Source organism: Neoarthrinium moseri (genome assembly GCF_022829205.1).
Source record: "Neoarthrinium moseri strain CBS 164.80 chromosome Unknown scaffold32_Wmoseri_CBS_16480, whole genome shotgun sequence".
Lineage (NCBI taxonomy): Eukaryota > Fungi > Ascomycota > Sordariomycetes > Amphisphaeriales > Apiosporaceae > Neoarthrinium > Neoarthrinium moseri.
Window position 1 is genome coordinate 192,096 of NW_026055146.1, and position 19,968 is coordinate 212,063.

General features: G+C 54.3%; 7 protein-coding genes across 7 annotated transcripts; 2 read left to right on the forward strand and 5 right to left on the reverse strand.

Annotated features, from left to right (window-relative positions):
* Positions 1-1,126: 1,126 nt before the first annotated feature.
* On the reverse strand, positions 1,127-3,106 carry JN550_007971 (uncharacterized protein; the record flags this gene model as incomplete). The annotated part of the gene is made up of 1 exon (XM_049319882.1): positions 1,127-3,106. One exon carries the CDS (start codon positions 3,104-3,106, stop codon positions 1,127-1,129), a length of 1,980 nt encoding a protein of 659 aa, XP_049170038.1.
* Positions 3,107-6,461: 3,355 nt separating this feature from the next.
* JN550_007972 (uncharacterized protein) lies at positions 6,462-7,042 on the reverse strand (the record flags this gene model as incomplete). The annotated part of the gene is made up of 3 exons (XM_049319883.1): positions 6,462-6,525; positions 6,620-6,784; positions 6,993-7,042. The coding sequence occupies 3 exons, from the start codon at positions 7,040-7,042 to the stop codon at positions 6,462-6,464; spliced, it is 279 nt and encodes a 92-aa protein (XP_049170039.1).
* A 971-nt stretch (positions 7,043-8,013) lies between these two features.
* Positions 8,014-9,494, forward strand: JN550_007973 (uncharacterized protein; the record flags this gene model as incomplete). Its single annotated transcript, XM_049319884.1, has 5 exons — positions 8,014-8,068; positions 8,131-8,274; positions 8,327-8,672; positions 8,728-9,284; positions 9,337-9,494. The coding sequence occupies 5 exons, from the start codon at positions 8,014-8,016 to the stop codon at positions 9,492-9,494; spliced, it is 1,260 nt and encodes a 419-aa protein (XP_049170040.1).
* Positions 9,495-10,263: 769 nt separating this feature from the next.
* JN550_007974 (uncharacterized protein) lies at positions 10,264-12,075 on the forward strand (the record flags this gene model as incomplete). Its single annotated transcript, XM_049319885.1, has 3 exons — positions 10,264-11,502; positions 11,558-11,909; positions 11,999-12,075. The coding sequence occupies 3 exons, from the start codon at positions 10,264-10,266 to the stop codon at positions 12,073-12,075; spliced, it is 1,668 nt and encodes a 555-aa protein (XP_049170041.1).
* A 1,549-nt stretch (positions 12,076-13,624) lies between these two features.
* Positions 13,625-15,385, reverse strand: JN550_007975 (uncharacterized protein; the record flags this gene model as incomplete). The annotated part of the gene is made up of 1 exon (XM_049319886.1): positions 13,625-15,385. The coding sequence occupies one exon, from the start codon at positions 15,383-15,385 to the stop codon at positions 13,625-13,627; it is 1,761 nt and encodes a 586-aa protein (XP_049170042.1).
* An 846-nt stretch (positions 15,386-16,231) lies between these two features.
* JN550_007976 (uncharacterized protein) lies at positions 16,232-16,897 on the reverse strand (the record flags this gene model as incomplete). The annotated part of the gene is made up of 1 exon (XM_049319887.1): positions 16,232-16,897. The coding sequence occupies one exon, from the start codon at positions 16,895-16,897 to the stop codon at positions 16,232-16,234; it is 666 nt and encodes a 221-aa protein (XP_049170043.1).
* Positions 16,898-17,328: 431 nt separating this feature from the next.
* JN550_007977 (uncharacterized protein) lies at positions 17,329-19,700 on the reverse strand (the record flags this gene model as incomplete). The annotated part of the gene is made up of 5 exons (XM_049319888.1): positions 17,329-17,876; positions 17,934-17,999; positions 18,050-18,205; positions 18,261-18,341; positions 18,797-19,700. 5 exons carry the CDS (start codon positions 19,698-19,700, stop codon positions 17,329-17,331), a joined length of 1,755 nt encoding a protein of 584 aa, XP_049170044.1.
* Positions 19,701-19,968: the final 268 nt, after the last annotated feature.

Genomic DNA, 19,968 nt, shown 5'->3' on the forward strand with positions numbered 1-19,968 from the left:
GCAGTGTCTATCTAACAGCCAACCCAGTAATTCTTTTTGAGATGCAGGAGCCGCTAGCGAAAAAAGACTGCTTGATATCGTTCTAGGCACGCGTAAATGATCAGGACGTCTTGGAAGTGAAGGGTGGATGTCTGATGATAAGGAATGGTGCCATGAGATTTGGGGAGAAGAGAAGGGAAGGAAACCTCGAGCCCGCCCGCGACGAAAATTTAGAGGTCGTTCCATCTCGGGCGGCTGTGGCGCTAGCGCGCGGCGGTGAGACGCTGCAGTTGGGATTGACCGGACTGTATGGCCGAAATGTCCACGGGTATGGGGCGGCGCATTGTCACCTAAAAGTTACCTAAAGCGCTACGGATAACTTAGTGCTTAACTAGGTACCCATCGATCCGTGCTTTATGCAAGCAATTCCAGCCCTTGTGACAGTCTGCGCGAGTATGCGCAAGCCTGCCGGACTGCCAGTCCTGTGTGCTGGTCTGCTTACGTTCAGGGCGAGCACCCGCAACGGCTCACGGTCGATGATATCACAGCGGCGAGCGGATGTTCAGAAGTGTATACTGTGTCTGTGAGAGCGCATATATGTTCCGTTTACAAACTCCTAAGCCTGTCTATCTACTGTGCGTAATACACTCCTAGTGCCACCCGCTATCCGCCACACCCGTCGATACTTGGGACCAAGCATCAACCGTCCAGGCAATGTGATGTGATAAAACCCAATGAACAAATACATATATATAAGCGTCTCCCATCCATGATTACATCGCACTCCCTCCCAACTGTAAGCACCGTCATGTGGGCCTCCCCTCTCCACTGAAATGCATCGGATCTGTTCAAAGAAAGATCCGAACGAAGCTGATGCCGAAGAACGCCGTCCAGATGCTGCAAATAAAAGGCCCGTGGTCGCCTCCAGAACAGTGATGTCCAAACCAGGACCGACTGAACCAGATTCAAACGCGGCCGCCTTCCGCCAGGGGGGTATCTTAACCAGGTAAATGGGCCTCCCATCTCGCCAAAGTCAACCGTTCATCATGTCGCTCGTGTTGCCGTGAAACAGAAAACGCCCTCTTTCTAAAACGCCGGTGTTCATGTGCTACGTGGTATCATGCAGTCGTGGTAATACACGGACAAATCAGACCCGTATCTCTTTCAACTCGGAAATAGCTCGAGCCACCTCCTTGGTAGCCATCTTTTCGTAGTGGCGGCGTGTCTCATCGCTGAGAGTTTCTTCCGGCACCTCCTTGTAGAGTTTGCGGGATAGGTCGCGGTTGATGATGGTGTACTGGTCGGCATTGATGCTGCCTGATTTGTAATGCGGTTTGAGGGCTGCCTTGATGATGGCAGTGATGCTCTCCTTGGCCTTCAAGGAGAGAGATTCACGGGTGGGCGACGACTCGGGCGAGCGGACATCGTGCCCAATGTCTGTGTTGATGTGCACCGGGGTGTGTCGGCGAGGCTGAGGGTGTCGAATGCCGGAATGGCTCGTGGAGCCATTCTGGCGGCGGTGGCGTTGACGTTGCGCGGTGGACTCGGAGTCGCTTCCGCTCTGGTCGCTGCCGTTACGGGCACGGGTGGGAGAGAAACCTGCCGGCGAGAAATAGACCGGCTCAATGTGTGTAGATAATGCAAGAGGTGACCCAGGCCGGTCAGTTATGCCACGAGGGGGCGGCGTAGCAGAGAGGGCACGGGGACTGCTGGGCCCCGACGGCGAGGGCGACGTTGCGGGCGAGGAGGCATCGACGGTGGGCCGAGCGGTGGTGCCCAAGAGCACGCGTACGTTCTCATCATCGGACGGAGTGTTCGCTTCCACCTCCTTTAGCAACGAAGACAGGAACGAGGGTGCGCCAAGGCCGTTTGACGGGCCTCCTCCATTTTGCATTGCAGACGAGGGCTCTCCATTTTGCCGCGATGACGAGGGCTCGCCTGATTGAGGCATGCGGCGAGTGCGAGGTCGTTTCAGTCGCCGTTCCGGCTGCTGGGGTGGCTCTCTTGGGGATGCAGTGGCAGAGCGCGATTTCCGCTTGCGGGTATTAGGGGTGGTGTTGTTTGCACTGGCAGCGTTGTTGGTGCTGCTAGTGCTGCTGCTGCTGACCTCCATCGCCCGCTCGAGATCACCCCACGCCTGTTTCTCCTCAGCGGTCTCCGGAGGAGGTGGCGGCGGTTGCTGCGGCTGGGTGCGCTGGGGGAGACCTCGGGCGATGTTGGCGGCGAAAGACGCGCCAGCGCCCAGGCGATTTGCAATACTGAGCCGCTGCTGCCATCTCTGATATTCCTGACGTTCTCTTTCACGGCGCCGCTGGGCCCTTCGGTAGTTGTGAAGCGCTTCGTCGTCGTCGTGGTTGTCAAGGTCGAGATCGAGGATGTCGAACACATGGCTGGCAATCTGGCCCCAAGCACCCTGCCACTCGTCGGAGCGTGCTCGTCGACGTGCACGGCGCATGGTCGCCTGCGTGCGAGGCAGGTAGTCCGACCGGCCAGCAGCATTGCTGCGGTCTTCCCACTCTTCGAGCTCTTCCTCGAGGACGGCCCGGTACTGGGCGTTGCACTCCATGCACAGCCAGTGGCCGCGGGGTACGCATTCCAGGCCGACGCAGTATGTGTGATAGGGCGCGTCGCAGCCATCGCACAGGAGGGTGAGTTCTTCGTGCTCGGGATTCTGGCAGATGATGCAGGGTCTGGACGGTTCTGCCTCCTCGGGGTTTTCGTCCAACCAGGCTTGCGCATCGAACTCGGCAACCTGCTTCTTGTCTTGGACAGTATACGTCGAGAGCTTGGTCCCTCCGACTTTGTCGTATACGTTCACAGAGTTGAAGGATTGGCGGCAAATCGGGCAGCTGTTTGCCTTGCCCGTCCACTCGCGCAAGCATGCATCGTGGAGGACGTGACCGCAGACTTCTATTTCGGCGATGCTGCTGTCGTCGGCGTTGTTTGTGGGAGCTGGGTACGCTGCACCGCCGGCAGCTGATTGTGGACGTGGTGATACCGCGACGTTATCAGCTTCAGATAGCGCTGACTCGCTTGGCTGCAAGTCCAAGGTGGCCGCGCCAGGTGCAGCGGCGGGAGTGGGCTGCACGTCTAGATTCTCTAGACATACAATGCATTGATCAGCCATCAGGGCAGGACTTCATAGATTGCCGGCGTCGATGAGCTGACATGTAAGAGATCGTGAAGGCTCTTGTGGGTTTGGGGGCTCTGAATAATAGAGCTTGCTGCAGTGGATGCAACAAGGCGCAGTGCAGCAAAGACAAGCCAGACACAAAGTGGTTTTGTGGTGAATTGACCGACGCCGAGGGGTATCGAGGACCGAGGGGCACCACTGCACAACGGCGGTAATGAGTTGCAGCGCGTGGAGCCAGTCAGGCGTCCCTATGGGGCGGAAGCTTGGCGGCGGACTGAACGGTCGTTCAGCAGGGTGCCTGTCGACTGAAAAGTACGGTCAAGCGATGCACGCACACGCGGCGACCAATCAAGCAGCCGACGAAAATAAGACGGCTGAATGAAGACACCTGGAACGTGAGGTGGACGGGGTGTGTGAGTCTCTGGAGGACTTGCGTGCTTTTGGGTTTGGATGATTTGATGATTCAAAGAATCACCGGTACGGTGTGTATGTGTGTATGTGTGTATGTGTGTATGCGGCGTTGTATGGGGGTGCAGTGTGGCAGTAGTGCAGGGCAGATAGAGAGCGAGGGGAGAGAGAGAGAGAGATTGGGGGGCGGATTCTCTCAGTAGCGGGTGGTTGTGGATGAGGTTGGGAACAAGCTTCGAGATGAGATAGCTGTGCAGAAGAGTTGATAATGACCCAAAGGGCCAACGTTGTTAACTGCGACGGGGAGCTTTTGAAGAGGGGCGAACTTGGGAATGGTGGCCGGGTAGGGAATCAATCCACTTTGCAATTGATTGCAGTTGCAAGGAGGGAGGAACAGAGGGAGGAAAGGCGGCGAATTATCGCATGGGACAGGCCCAGGCCAAACTGCGGCAAAACTCAAAAAGAGGCCCAGAGGTTGGCGGTGTTTGCGCTGCGATGCGATGCGAGTGCCACCAGGAGATTTGATAACTCAGGGAAAACGAAACTATGTCTGTCGAAGAGTGTGCAGCCAGGCAGAGAGACTGGGGACGGACAGGCAGACAGGCAGCCAGACTGGAAGCCAGACAGGCCAGACAGGCCAGACAGACAGACCCGTCAGAGGAGGTGGAACTCCAGTTCTCTCAAGTTTGCAGTGGAGGTGATGAAGAACAGGGAAAGCTTTGGGAGAGGGGGCCCTTTCGGGGGGCCTTGGGGGCCTTGCTAGCAGGGGGTTTTTGTCGAGCTTAGCGCTGTCTGCACAGCACAAGACTCGCTGGCTAAGCGGACCCAATCAGCTGATGCCACCCACTAACAAGTCCGACGGGGTGCCAATCCTCGAGGTTTGGGCCAAGGCGCTGGCGAGCCGATGCTATAGCGGCTCTCAAACGTCGTCTGGCGATGGGGGGGCTGAACTCGACTGGGTTTTGGGATGTGGGCGTGGGCTGCTCGATCCGGTTGCCGGTACGAAGTGCTGCGGGACAAGAACTGATGGCAGTCGGAGGCCAGACACCCAGAGCCGGGATGGAGGTTACCGGACAAGAACTGTGATCCTGTGCAATAGCACCAGCAGGAGCAGCTTAGTTAGACTGACGTGCAGTCGAGTGTGGACGGGCCACCACAAGCCTAATAGTAAGAGTAAGGTGTGTGCCTGGGTCCTCCACTCGGGTACCTAGGTAGCACGTACCGACCAACCAGCCTGACCGGTGCCCAGCCGCTGACACAGCGTCACGTCTAACTTATGCCTGTTGCGGACCGCCAATGGACGCAAGGAGGGCAGCCAGTGACCAGAACGACATGCGGCGGCACCACACCACCACCGCGAACCCGCGTGGAGAGGCCACCTGCGCAGAAGTAGCGTCTCTGGTGACTATCGCCGTTGCGCGGTCAGGCCCCCTAGTTTTACAGGTACGTGTGACCGCTTGGAGGGTCGTGTTCCGTGACGTGGTTGATAGATTGAAGTGTGGAGCCCAGCGGGCCGGTAACAACAGGGTCGCCCAGATTAGGAATCTGCTCCAAGTTGCTGTGTCGAGGTAGCGAGCGTCTAGGGACAGAGCAGCAAACGGCTGCCGCGACGAGCTGCAATCAAATACGAGACATTCATCTGGCAGTTTCTTTGTTGTCCGAGGCCTGGGTCGAAATGTGCTGATTTCCGAGCATTCACTCTCGTCCTCGAAATGCGGAGATTCCGCTTTGCTTGGCCTTGGTTGGCGGGCTTACAGGCAGGGAGGACCGGGTTGGAGATCAGAGTTCAGAGGCATGTCATGGCTGACGGCCACTCGAGCGGAAAGACTTGCAGCACAGCCAGTCAACGCATGAAAGCTGCTGCGTGCCCGGCCTGGAACGGGAGAGACAAACAGCCCAGCAAGCCCAGCAGGCTGAGCTACCCAGGTGAAAGACCAACTGGTGGCCGAGCTCAAAGGCTCAGGCTTCCCCACGGGCCTTTGTGTGGATTGTCAGCCGGCGGCCGGTTCGTTGGAGAATTTGGAGAACGAAGGAATGGATGGCAAACTGCTGGATGCTGATTCGACGCTTCTCGACAAACTGAAACCCGGAACCAGTCGAGTCCTTATATAACTGCCACACCAAGGCTCCAGCCTGGCTTAAGGCTCAGGCTTACCTGGGTGCATATATCTCGGGATTTCTTCACCAGCTGGATGACTTCCCGGTCTGATAACTCTTGCGTCGGCAAAAACCATCCCGCCGACACGTTTGGTGCATGCACATTACTTCAGTTCAGCGGATGGTACTCGTAGGCAACCATGGCAGGTGACTCACTTGTACCTGAATTACGCATATCAACGTAGCCATCCAGATGATTCAAAGGGGTCAACACCTCCAGCTCTTCGAACGCGCGTGGAGTCATCAGTGGGTGGCGAGGGCACCCTCACTGCCGGTCGGTCAGCCTCGTTCTCATGGAGGCGCCATATCAGCACCCGAGAGCCACCCAGGCTGATCGAGGCGACCCAACAGATTGCGATGGTCTTCTCGCGTATCGTAGGGTGCTTGTCACCATCTGTCTCCATAGAGGGACCTCGCCCCACGAGAGTCACCCCATCGATGACTCGAATTGCTGTGCTCCTCCCCTCAGCCGTCCATTGTTCTCGAGCTCCCAGCCAGTGCAACGCTGTGCGGTTAGTATCTTCATGTCACGTAGAAACACATCGAAGCGCCGAGCGGCCATCCGAGTTGCTGGCGCTTCCCTGGAGAACAGCATCGATCGATCAGGAAGTCTTGTTCAGTCATGTCTTTGTCATTGCTGATCCATTGGATTCTCTCCTATGGACCAAGGCCGAGGACCGATCCGTACGTCGTCAACCTTGAGAATGGTATGCGTAAGAAATCCGATTTTCCCAGTACAACACCGAAGCCAAATGCAAAAACCATCCCTTCACCCGATGCGCGTCTAAACCTCCTGGATCTCCCTCAGACGGCGCAGCGTCGAGCGCATGGCAGCGGCGGCGGGGGTCCTGTTGAACCGAAGGTTAGTATCCTATGTCCACGCCGAGGACGAGTAGAAAAAAGCCCCATCGTGTTCCGTAGGGGGCGCGGGTTGCAACATACGAGACAGTGTAGGCGCCACCAGCAATGGTCTTGCGGCACGACTTGCAGTTCCAGATACCGGTAGAGTGGCGCTTGACGTTGACCTTTCCGCAGAAGGTGCAGGTGTACTTGGCGTGCTGGGTGATTTCCATCTTCTTGACCTGCTTACGGAGCGAGGCACCGTATCTGTGGGAGGAGCCATCTGTCAGTACTTGTTCCTCTCTCTCTCTCTCGCAGTGGAATGTTCTCGCTCTCGCGGTGTCTGTGGCGGGCGGTCGGGAGTCAATGTAGATAGGTGGGTGGTGGGAATATTTTGTATCGGGCTGGTCGGGTTGTCGTCGTGGTGATGCGCTGGATGGCAGGCGTTCAAGGCCGTTCTGTGGAAAATACACACCTGGTACCGTATTTACCGGTCACGCCGACCTTCTTGGTGCGCTTGGTCATCTTGTCTGAGTTGTCGGGGGTTACTCGTGAAGTTGTTGATGACGAGGTTGAACGTGGACGCTTCAGTGAAATTTCATGTAGGCGTGGGTGGATTTTTGACGGGCTCACTAAATTGCTTTGGTGTTTTTCCTAGGGTTGAGGTGGGTGAGTGGGATGGACGCGGATAAACGATGGGCCAGAGCTCCGACCCGCCCTTGGGATCGAGCCTCCCAAGCCCCTCAAGCCTCCTCGCCCGCGCGCCACACCCACACACTCGAGCCTCCAGGGCATTTGAGCACAATTTCCTGCACAGCCACAGGGGGGGTGGGCTACGCACCTATGCAGCTGCATGCCAAGCCCGGCCGGTCTGCGTGCAGAAACGAAAGCCTGGGTCGAGGACAGCGTTGCTCAACCTTCCGGTCGTCTCACTGCCCCAACTGGGGCACCCATGTGACGATCGCCGGGACTCTAGCCATTATCAGCACTGTCACCGTCCTCGCCAGGTAGCTTTGACTTTGGGAAATGTGTGAACTCCCATCGCATCTTCACGGGAATAGGGGACGCATTGTGGATGTGCTGCCGAGGCAGCCTCGGACTTGCTTCCAGACAGAGCAAGCCGCCCCCAGCTCGGGTGCCAGAGGCACGGAGATTCCATAACACCATTGAGACCTCGCCAGGATATCTCTGGCTTCCGGATGGCATGCTGCGGCTGCCAGCACCCTCAGTGGGCAGATACAATAGATGAGGATTGTCAAAGCACACCGAGGCCGACCTGTCATGTCATGTCATGTCGTTTCGACGTCGGCAGGCCGTTGAAGCATGATATTTGTCAAGGTCGGCCGGCATCCATCCCGCCTCATGGTGGGGAAAAGCTCGACCCTTGGGTTGATTCGTCTGGCTACTATTTGAAAACTTCACATCTACTCGGTCCCTTCCCATCTTGCCATACCTTTCTCTCTCTGTGACTTGATAACCCGTGCTTGTCTCTCACCATGTCTCCCAGAAAGCATGATCGTCAATATGACGTGGTTGTCTTCGGCGCCACAGGTCAGCCCCAAGCGAATCCCACAACTACTGCTGAGGTACATGATCCTAATGCCAGGTGCCAGGTTACACCGGCCTCATGACCGCTGAGCACATTGCAGCTCGGTTTCCAACCGATACCAAGTGGGCCGTTGCAGGTCGATCTGCCGACAAGCTCCAGAAGGTAGTCTCGGAATGCAAGGCCTTGAACCCAGATAGGATACAGCCAGGTCCGCAGCTTCTGCTCCTCTCGTCATGATGTTGCCTAACAGGTCACCTCAGAAATCCAAGTCTGCAACCTCGATGATGCCGACCTGCTCGCCCTGGCCAAGAAGACGTGCGTGCTCATCACCACCGTGGGGCCCTATGCCCAATACGGCGAACATGCCTTCAAGGCCTGCGCCCAGGCTGGAACGCATTATGTCGACTGCACTGGAGAAAGTGTATGGACGCTCGAGATGATCAACAAATACGAGTCAACGGCACGGGAGACCGGTGCTGTACTGCTCCCGCAGAGCGGTATCGAGTCAGCTCCATCCGACCTGTTGACATGGTCTATGGCGCAGCTCATCCAGACCGAGCTCTCCGCTCAAACCGCTGATGCTATCGTGGAAGTGCACGAGCTCAAGTAAGTGATTCGACGTGCGGCCTGTGTCTTGGAAGACTGAATTTGACGTCCACAGCGCTAAGCCCTCCGGCGGCACTCTGGCGACGGTGCTCGGACTCGCCGAATCCTACAGCATCAAGGATATAGCAGCTTCTCATAAGCCATACGCTCTATCTCCAGTCCCCAACCCACACCCGACTCCCGCTGCCTCGCTGTTCTCCAAACTGACGGGTCTTTATTCGGTAAGCAACCTGGGGCTGCTTCACACCTCCATCACGGCAGGCACGAACACGTCCATCGTGCAGCGGACCTGGGGTCTGCTCAAGCAGGAGGATTCGCGACAGAAGCAGTTCTACGGACCCAAGTTCAGCTACCGCGAGTTCATGAAGGCCCGCAATTTCTTGACGGGAATCGCCATGCACTACGCCCTCATTGTTGGTGGGGCATTGCTGCTGTTCGTGCCCCCGTTCCGGGCCCTCATGAGGAGGCTTGTCTTCCAGCCCGGCCAGGGCCCGAGCAAGGAAGATGCTGCAAAGGAATACATCGAGTTCCGGGGAGTGGCCAACCCGGACGTGGCAGACAGCAAAAAGCAAGCCTTCGTCAAAGCCTGGTACTCCGGGTCTATGTACTACCGTAAGTCTGTTCATTCCCGCTCGGCAGAGGCTAAGAAGCTGACCAAACCCAGTGACGGCAACGCTGCTGGCCCAAGCAGCTGCTACATTGCTGGAAGAGGATGTGGGTTTGAAAGGAGGTGTATATACACCGGCATGCCTGGGTCAAGGGTATATCGACCGCCTGAATGAGAATGGATTCAAGGTGGAGACCAAGATTCTTAACGTGTAGGGTGGTTGTCATTTACGGCTTGAAGTATACTCTCTAGGTAGACGATCGCGTTCAACCTGGTCGCGAACCGGCATGAACATAATCATGTGGCTTCACAGAAAAGACCCTACACTCTGAGACCTGAGGCGTTGGCTAGGCATGCATCGTAGGAAATGTCTAAGCCTAGCTGCACCTCACCGATCTGCTTGCCACAAGTCTGCACGCTCCAATGCCTGAGACGCTAACGCGCAAACATCCCAACACCAGCTTCGATATACCCATGCACCCTATACCATGCCGGACACCGACCTATAAACACCTGTGCAGTCGTTCGCTCGTTCATTCGTTCGTTTCCCTTTTCGGGAGGAGAGAGGGGCCCAGAACGGGTCACGGCACGGCTCCCCGCAAAACCAAGCACCGGCAGGGGTCTGGGCTGCTGCGTTGCAGTAGGCGGTACCCGCCCAAAATTTCCTTGCCAAATTTAGACGTCATCAAACATGGGCCCCAAAGCTGCAACCACAAGCCTCACCTGGACAACAAACATCTCAACGGGACAGCCGCTCGTGGATTCCGTCGCGACACCAGCAGAAACACGTATCCTCGCGGAACAGCCCCCTCGGCAACTTTCCATGGCAGCGTGGTGACAATTGCCCCGGCTGTCCTTCTACGACATCGGCTGGTAGCTCCAGAGCTTCCGAAGCTTGACTGAAGACCCGACGAATCCCCCGTCGCCCCGGCCGTCGACCAGCAGCAACGCCCTGTCGCGGCCTTCTGCTCTGCTGCTCGCATCATGGCATCCTCGAGCACTTCCTCCTCGGCAGACGTCCACCAGGACACGGAGCGGACGCCGCTGCTGCGCGACCCTGACCGCCCCAAGGCAGCCCGCAGTGTGACCTTCCACCCAAACCCCGTGTCCGACACCCGGTATGCCGACCCCGTCTCCCTCAGCTCTTCGCCCGCAAGCACACTCGGCGCAGTGCCTATAGCCAATGCCTTGACCCCCGTTCGTACGACCGGCTCGATTGCGGGCTCCCCGAGCTCTGCATTCCACCATGCGCCCTTATCAGCCATGACGAACCGCCTGAGGCGACGGAACTCCCATGGCGGGACTTTCTCGGCTCTCCCAGCTCCTCTGGGCCCTATACCCAAGCTCGGCCCGCAGCGCTCGAGCAAGATTGCCCAGAAGCTCAAGCTGCTTCCGAATCCTATGGAAGATGCGGAACAGCCCGACGAGGAGAGCGGGCGCGACGTCTACAGTCAGTACACGCGCATTCAAGACCCCGTAGCCCGCCGAGATGCGGCCCGGCTAGGGAAGGCGGACCGAGATCGACTGCCAAGAGTGACAGCATACTGCACGGCAAACAAGTACCTCATGGAAGGCCTGATGCGTTTTCTGAAGGGTCGAGGCAAGAGCAGAGGCTCCAACCCCAAGTTGATTGACGAGTGCATCTATACACCATACAACTATAGCACAGGCAAGGCAACGGAGCGAGCCGAGGCCGTCGAGGAGCGGGTACGGAGGGAACGCGAGGAACAGGAGCACCGCGATCAGGAATCACGACGCCACGAATCGCCGAGGCCACCCATGAGCTATGAGCGCAGGCATTCGACAGGGGATCTGCAAGAGTTTCATGAAGGTGAAATGGAGTCTGGTTTCAGTAACGGGCGTGATGTACACAATAACCTCTCCTACCCTTCACACACAACCGATGAGATCCACGACCCGTCGGAGGATCACCACGATGCCGACTTTGATACCCAAGTACACACCCCCGAGGTTTTTCTATTTGACTACGGCGTTGTGGTGATATGGGGCATGACACCAGCGCACGAGCAGCGCTTCCTCAAGGACATTGCCAAATTTGAGAGCGAGAAATTGGACCCCGAGGATGTCGAGACCGAGTGCTTCAACTTCTACTACACACGCGAATACCAGGCGCGTATCTACAACGATTTCATTACACTACGGGACAAGAACAACTATATGACGAAGCTGGCCATCAGTCACGCTTTGGCACAGAGCGTCAAGGTATGGTCTTCATTTGAGGGACTCGCGCGTTGAGCATAGCTAACAAGGCATACAGACATCTCTCTTTGAGGAACTTATTGCCAGCACCATCGAGACATGCAAGGACATACCGACGCAGATCGCGTTGACTGGCAAAATTGATCTGTCCCGTAGCCAGATCAACATGCAGATTGGCGAGCTCTTTATCCTACGCATCAATATTCATCTAAACGGCTCGGTCTTGGATACGCCCGAGCTTTTCTGGGTTGAGCCGGCCTTGGAGCCGGTATACCAAGCCGTGAGGTCATACCTCGAGATGGACCAGCGAGTGGGACTTCTCACAGAACGATTAGATGTCATTGCAGACTTGTTGGCTGTGCTCAAGGATCAGCTCAGTCATGGTCACGGCGAGATGCTTGAATGGATTGGTAAGTTGCCAGGGATCCCCTCCTTTTCGCATACGGCTCTCCATTTGGTCGGCGTTGTCCCAAAGAACAAAATCTAACGTAAAATGCAGTTATTATTCTTATTGCAGCCGAGATTCTGGTAGCAGCAGTCAACATCGTCGTCGATCTGTATGCAGGGGTGGATTGATCGGTTTCGGTCTATACTCCACACCAGGAGTAGTGAAACGAAGCACCAAACAGGAACTTTCTCACTTCCGACTCGCCCAGCAATAAGCTGGATGACGAAGATAGAGTGATTTCGGCGTTAATGGCCGACGTCATAAGTACGCGTGGGATGGAATCAAGCGACACACCCCATCTTCCCTTCCTTGTTTTCATCAATTTTGTAACCAGTAGACCGAGATTCGCAATATCCAAGCGACAAGAATCAGCAACGGCGCCAAGGCAGCATGGGATGGATTGTGAAGGAAAAGGGAATTTCAAGATACCACGCATAGGTTTTCCTCGGTCTTGGGAACTGGTACGCAGCTTCGGAGCCTTGGGGGACTTGTAACTAGATCAGGAAGCATGCTTCGCGGCGCTAGTGGATGAACATCAAACTCATTGATTTGGCATTTCTGCATTGTGACGGCGGTGGCTTGCGGATGACACCCAACCGGGGCCTGTTGTCCTGCATATTCACTGCAAATTTAAACCCCACGAAGGACGCACCTTGAAGGCCGAAGGGGGCAGCAGGTATGACCACCCCGAGCGACCACCATCGCGCTTGAACGACCGGAATTATCACGGTACGGGAAGCCTAACACGCAAGCCGACTGTGTTTATAGTACGAATGACTACATGGTATAGGATTGAGCTCGTGGACAAGATTCTATTCGTGTAAATCTGTCACAATTAGGGTCAGGCACCCAGTGGAGCACTCAAACTATCTGACTCGGTATCGTAGGCTATGGTAATTTGCCATCCTCCCTAGCATCGATCGGCAGAATCCGTGCCAACTTTGCAACCAAAACTTCATCGCACTCGGGGCATCTTGCGAGACTATAATTGCAGTGAAGAGCGCGCCGGATTGGTTATCGTACGGCAGGGGTTCATACCAAGCCTGAAGATAAAAATAGAACACAAATAATGTGCACTCCTCTGTATGGTGAAATTATAGCTAGATAGATTAATTGACATGTATAAAGATCTATTCAAAAACACAGGGTGGCAGATATCAACAGAAGTTGCGCAGGATGCACTTATCCTCAAGGGGCACCTGATATCCATTTCTTTACGTGTGGTCCACTTTCAAGGACCAAGTTTCCTGAACTGGTTTATGTTTCATAGCCACTGACGTGACGGATGGCTGTCGTGCAACTTGAATAGAAGAAAGGGGAGGACTAAGCCCCAAACTACCATGGTATCCCACATAGGTACGATGGAGCCTCGCGGTGTATGGCAGCTTCGCGAAGGCTAAAATTGCAGTGCAGTATGCATACTAGTCTGACGCCACTTTTGATATGTGATCTGTGCGCTAGCCCTAGCTTAGAGGAGACTAGTTTCCCAGCGCTGTGGAGGAACCTTTCCTCCTCAGTGCAACAACATCGTATGTTTGCACCCTTACATGCAACACAAACGCCAAGTCCGTGTCCCTCCAGTCCGGCTCAACTATAGACGCGAAGGCAATTCACCTCAGTCCAGGAGCGAGCATTAAGGCAATACCAAACTTGACAGGATTTCAGTTCTCTCTCTGGTCACTTCTTCGACTTTTTCGCCTGTGTCAAGTGTTGTATCCCCGTCTTCGTCTCCGTGTGCTCCGTGCTTAGTTTTTGGTGCTTGATGAAAACACTGGCTACTACTGCAACAGCTGCTAGGCTCGTATATAGTATGAACATGTTCCTCATGCTCCACGCAAAAGCTTCCAGCACTGCCTGACGCTGTGCGGGATCTTGGATGGATTGCGTGATGCCCACGTTGGCCGCTGCCTGGCTTCCCGATAGGGCTTCGAGGGAAGACTTGCTAAGGCCAGCGGCAGCAAGGGCTGATTGCCTGGCATCCATGCTGTTTTGGAATACCACACCACCAATGACAACAGATAGTGACATGGCAATGCTCCGGAGAAAGATCAAGGAAGATGTGGCAGCCGCAGTGTCTTCCTGGCTAACAGTGTTCTGGATAGCGGCCATAGGCGCTTGGAAAAGAAGTGATGGGCCGACTGCGCCGACAATTTCCAGTCCGATAACAACCGCAACGGACGTTCCAGCTCCGAAGATTATGTACAACCCGGTTCCTAGCGTCATCAGCACGGAACCAACCCATATTGACTCTCTGTAGCGGCCGGTGCGATGAACCAGGAAGCCGCCTAGAATTTCCCCCACGGCTTGTACTATGATCAATGGTAGCAGCAGAATGCCGCTCCGGAGGGGTGAGGCTTGCTGCACGCTTTGAAGATATAAGGGCATATAATATTCTATACCTATCAGCACCATACCGTGCGAAAAGACGATGAGGAAAACTGCGTTGTTCGACCGGCTTTTGAACACCGTTAGCGGCATAAGGGGGTATTTGGCTAGGCGCTGCTCATTCAAGACGAAGAAGCCAATCATCAGCGCCCCAAACGCGATCAAGCAGATGACTTTCGGGCTGCTCCAGGGGAATATAACCCCACCGAAATCCAATCCAACGAGAAGCAGAGTGGTGATTGCCAGGATCGAGGCGCTCCCAACCCAGTCCACGGCCCTGAGCCCTTCGCCTAACCTCGTGCGCGGGTTGTTTACGTCGAGGAACAGAACCAGGAGGCCAAAGGTGATGGCGCATATGGGGAGGTTGATCCAGAAGCACCAACGCCAAGTGACGGATTCTGTGAATGCCCCCCCGATCAGCGGTCCGACGGATCCAGCTACAGCCCACACAACTCCAGAGAAGCCCAAGTATACCGATCTCTCGCGCACACTGAAGAGATCCGAGATGGTGATAACGGACAGCTGCACCATACCGCCGCCAGCTGCGCCTTGCAACACTCGTCCGGCAATCAGCATGGGCATGTTGGCGCTCAGCGCCGCAATCATACTGGCGGCCGCGAATAAGCCGACGGCCGTGAGGAGAACGACCTTGCGGCCCCAGATATCACTGATTCTCGCCCAGATGGGACCTGTGGCGGCGCTAGCGAGTAAATAGGCGCTGCCAATCCAGACATAGCCCTCGGCAGAGCCCAGGTCACTGCATATTGTGGGAATTGATTGTGTGACGATGGTCGTATCGAGGGCGGACAGGAACAGGGCGAGCTGCAAGTTATCGTTAGTGGGATGTTTCTTCGCCCAACTCATAGTGCGGGGATAAGCTACATAAAATGCCGTTAAGATCAGGTATAGACGCAGTTTTGTGCGGACATTGGGGCTTTCTTCGAGGTCAATTGGTGTGATAGAAGTGTCATCTGCGGATGCTGTCGTGACAGGAATCTCTGTAGGGAGCCCAGCCTGTACCAGTGGAGGCTCTGAGGCCTTGGTGATGTCCATAGTCATTTGGCTATGCCCAGACTGTTTTGGCATAGGCCACAGAATCGGCACAAAGCTTTCAATATACAGGTCAGAATGATTAACCAGGGTGACGCGTGATAGCAATGAGACAGCTCTCGTAGTCTATAGTGTAAGGAAGGACACATTAGACTATTCAAATCGGTGTAGATGACTTCTACTGAGCTACTCTGTATATGACCATATAAGCGAGAGGGCTGATGCGGGGACTACGCCCTTGCAATCACGCCAGAAGTGAGTCAGACCGACACATTATGCATGGCAACCGAAGCAGACTATCAAAGTGGAGGACTCTCCTCCAATCGTTGGTCAATTGATTCCGGGCCAAGCTATCTCCAATCCTTGATGATATGACTATACGTCTTTTACTTCGGAGCACAAGCACTATTGAGACATATCGCGACGGCGCTACGGAGTACGTGCTTGGTTGAACGGGGTCTGGAGGAGAAATAACCTCCTGGCAGGCGTCATTTAATCATGGAAAGACAGAAGAATGTCCATAATTAAAGGAGATAGGTTACTAAAGATGTGATGGCTCCCTAATATGTAAGTTATGCTCCTCTGGTGATGGGCTCTTAACAAGCTAAGCGGGAGCCCTACCCCGCAAAATTCGGAGGATAGCCCCTGAAGGCCCACAAGGGTGCCCCACCTAGAAACTTAGACCTTGCTGGTCTTGAAGATTATCGCTTTGGTTGTCTCTGGTTGAGCCGAGTAAATCGTCTGGGCAAACCGAGCTGAGGAAGCAAAAGGCAGGCTTGGCGCGGACGAAAGGTGTAGAAGGCGGTGGGATTTGGGATGCGCTGGTCCCAGCACAATAATAGATACTCGTTAAGAGAAAAGATAATACCAGAAGAAAGCTGTCTCTTCTCGGTGCTCCGATATGCCCTGGTACAGAAACTCATCATATCCTCCAAATACAAACCCATACCGCTTGTATAACCGACAAGCCGGAACATTGTTGTTTTGAGTCTCCAATCGGATCCCCGCTACACCAAGCTGGCGGGCCCAAGTGACAATAGCATCGAGGAGTCGTTTTCCATGCCCTTGCCCACGAATGCTTTTGTCTAGAGCGATGTCGTTGAGTACGACGAAATTGTTCCACGATTTGGCTGCATGCGCATACCCCAAGACCTGCCCATCCCGATCCATCGTGGTGAAAATGACTGCGTCGGGGTCATCCAAATCGGCAAAGGTCTCCTCATCGAATCCGTAGGTCTTTATCTTCCGCGTAGTACGAGTTGTGATGATCTCTGTGCCCTGGGAGAGATGATCGTAGGGTTTGGCGATGACTTCGCTGATCTCAAAGGAAAAGTCTCGACCGATGATGTTCTCCTTCGTAAGACTCCTTGATGCTATGATTTCCATCTTGAAAATGCTGATTCCAATGATCATGGTACCAAGAATAGGAAATGATCGGGATGAGCCAAGTATACCAGCTTTGACCTCGAATGTTGAAGTGTCAAGGGCGTACGGCCTTCGCCGATGACTCATCATCTCGAAGAAGCAGGCCCCTAGGCGCCATAATACAGTCAGCGACCAAGCGCCACGATAATATATTAGCGGAGCATCCTGTCTTTTGCTTGGTCACGATCTGCATCGCCATACTGCGCAATAAGGGATGCCTCCCAGGCTATGCGCCATCTATTCGAGTTGAATATTCCCTGCAGAGAAGACAACAATGGATACGTGGTCTTGTAACCAAAACGAGAGAGAGAGGTTTATTTGAAGACCTGATCAGTTACCAAAATCGTAAATTTGATTTCATAGCACACCAATATCTCAGACTGTTGAGGACGGTGTGCATTCAGTCTCGTGTTCAGTATCATCTTGGTATCGCAGAGCACAACTTTTGGTGACCCAGTCACGATCAAGCTCTCTTGCCAGCTCAGCTCCTCACAGCTCCCCAGGCGCATCTTCGTATCACCTCAAGTCTCGTCCTTCTTTGGAAGTATCTTCTTAACACGTAAGACAGTTTCTATGTGTTCTAGCGCCAGCGGGCCTCGTTCTCTAGCCGCTAGCAGTCTCGCGGTCTTCACAACATTCTTAATTTGTCGTCCGTTGAGCTCGATGCGAGACAACCCCTCCAGCTCTTCTTCTACAACAGCGCTGCTGCTCGAAACAAACGTGCGCCATATATGCAACCTGCCTGCGAAATCCAGTCGAGGATAGTCGATGGTAAGGTGGATACGGGACTCGAAAGCTGGGTCGAATGATGCCACCCGGTTTGTGGTTAGAAACATGACGCCTTGGTAGTACTCCAGAAGTCGTAGGAACACTGATACGAGTTTGTTGCGGTGCAGGTCGGATATCGTCCGCTTCTCAAGGAACACGTCACATTCGTCAATCAGCAAAACAGCGCTCCATTTGGTTGACAACTCCAGCACCCGCCGCAGGTTAGCCTCCACAGCGTCTGCGGAGTCGCCCAGCTCGCCTGCGCTCACATTGTACAGCGGCTTCTTCATAGCATCTGCAACTGTGATTATCGGAAAAGATCAGCATCATTCCTATTAGTGACACTATGGCTCCTCACCTGATTCCGAAGTCAGTGTTTTACCAGTCCCAGGCTCGCCACTCAAGAGCATAACAACACTACGCCCTGTATTTTGTCAGGATTCATCTATAGTGCCAAAGGTTTCTTGTGATCACCTTTCCCTCTAACAATATCATCAAAGTCCTCGGAGCCGGACAACTGAGTGTCCACGAACGCCCATATGATCTTCTTATAGTCTTCGGGTAGGACGAGCTGGTTGAAAGCCTCATGACTCCATTGTATGTCCTTCACCATGTCAATGCTGAAGGTAGCTTTTATGATTTATCAGTCAGTGGACATGACTGCAGCACTATAATTCCCACTTACCCCATTCCTTGGCCTTGAGGCAGAACCCTCTCACAGTAGCACAGCACAGAGCATAATACTCTGGCGACAGACAACGTGTGCCTGCGCTGAATTAGCACGTCACAGCCACCAGCGTCGATTTGAGACGATGACTTGCCTGATGGCTGATGATGCTGGCCGGCGTATCTTCGTCGTGCTTTCTTCGCCATATGTCGCATCAGCCGAATTGTGCCCCCAGGGCCATGATCTGGCTCGTCATCTAAGTCATCAATGAGAGTGAGTGCTCCGAGGGTGTCCATGTGGTCCGATGGTGCAGGTGGCCTATCAAGCGGGCCTAAATCTTCAGTTCTTCGGCCGTTATATCTCAGAAACGACGCACAATCAATCATGATTCTGCCTTCTTCGACCTGCGGCACGTAAGAAACCGATAGAACACGGGGAACAAAACATTATTCAACGTAAATATTGTTGGTGAGGAGCGCCAAAGGTTGTCCTTTGCAATTGGTACGCGCCCGAGTAAGCCATGCAGGGCAGTCCACGGAGCATTTCGAACTTACGGCCCCTCTGTTCCGGTCGAACTCGAATGTCGTCAATGCCTGGGCGCAGGTAGCTGGGCAAGACATTCAGTTCAGATATTGGCTTCACATTCTCGAACTCCTGGATGATTAAGCACGCGGTCTTGTAACCGAAACGTTCCCCGTTAGTATCCACGTAGCGACAGGAAATGCTGTAAAGCCTGGGGCCTCCAGGGCCCTTTTGGTACCTTCCACCATTCACCAGGTATAAGCGGTCATCGTCTCCATCCTTGCAATGAACCTCTGTTCCCGGCTCAAACATTGCCCACACATAATCAAACGAAATGACATGGTTCTTTAACAGGTCTTCTGCTTGATCGATGTGCGGCTCAATTTCGGAACTTATGATGTTAAACAGAAGCCTATAATGACGTTCGCCATCTTCACCGTCTTCCTGAATTGTCGTCACCTTGCAGAACTCGTCCCATCGGTAGAAGAATTCCCAAAAAGGGGCCCGAAACTCCAATTTCTTCAGATTTGTGTTGAACCCCTGGTACCCTGTGAAGACAGGGCCCAGCTGTTTCCTGATCAGTGGGCTCTGGACGGTGATGGAATGCAAGACCAGAACAGTCGCATCAGCGTCACCATTCGCCTTTTCTCGTCGCACGATCAGGGCGAACTTTGCCGAAGAAGCTGTGGATGCCGAGTTGAGCCTGATGTCACCAGGAGCCCACAGTCGCCAGGGGACCCGGAAGTCCTCTCGGTAGAGATTTTTTGTTTCGGCCGTTATGCCAACCTTGATCGGCTCTCTTTTGTCAATGGATTCCCTGTCGTCGCTAGAGGAATCCGTATCAGAGTCCGTGGGTGCTTCTACATTGGGACGACGATTTTGGACACCATCGGAGGATGAAGACTCTGATATCCTACGAATCCGAATGGGACTCATCGTGAATTATCGTGTGAAGATATGGCTAACGCCACGGCCTACAGGTTGTGACGTTTCAGGTTTTATAGCAGTGGTGGCTTAGGGATACTTCCTTGACGAGATTATGGAGGATGGTAGATATTAAATGAAAACGAAGGATGGCGATGTGGCCTTGGGAAATGTGCAGAGCCTCGTCTTGGTTCGCCATATCTGCAAGTGCCTGTGTCCGCCTCAGGTCTTGCGACGTATCCCTAGCTAGCTAACTCGGCCAATTTGCGCTTGCCGCATT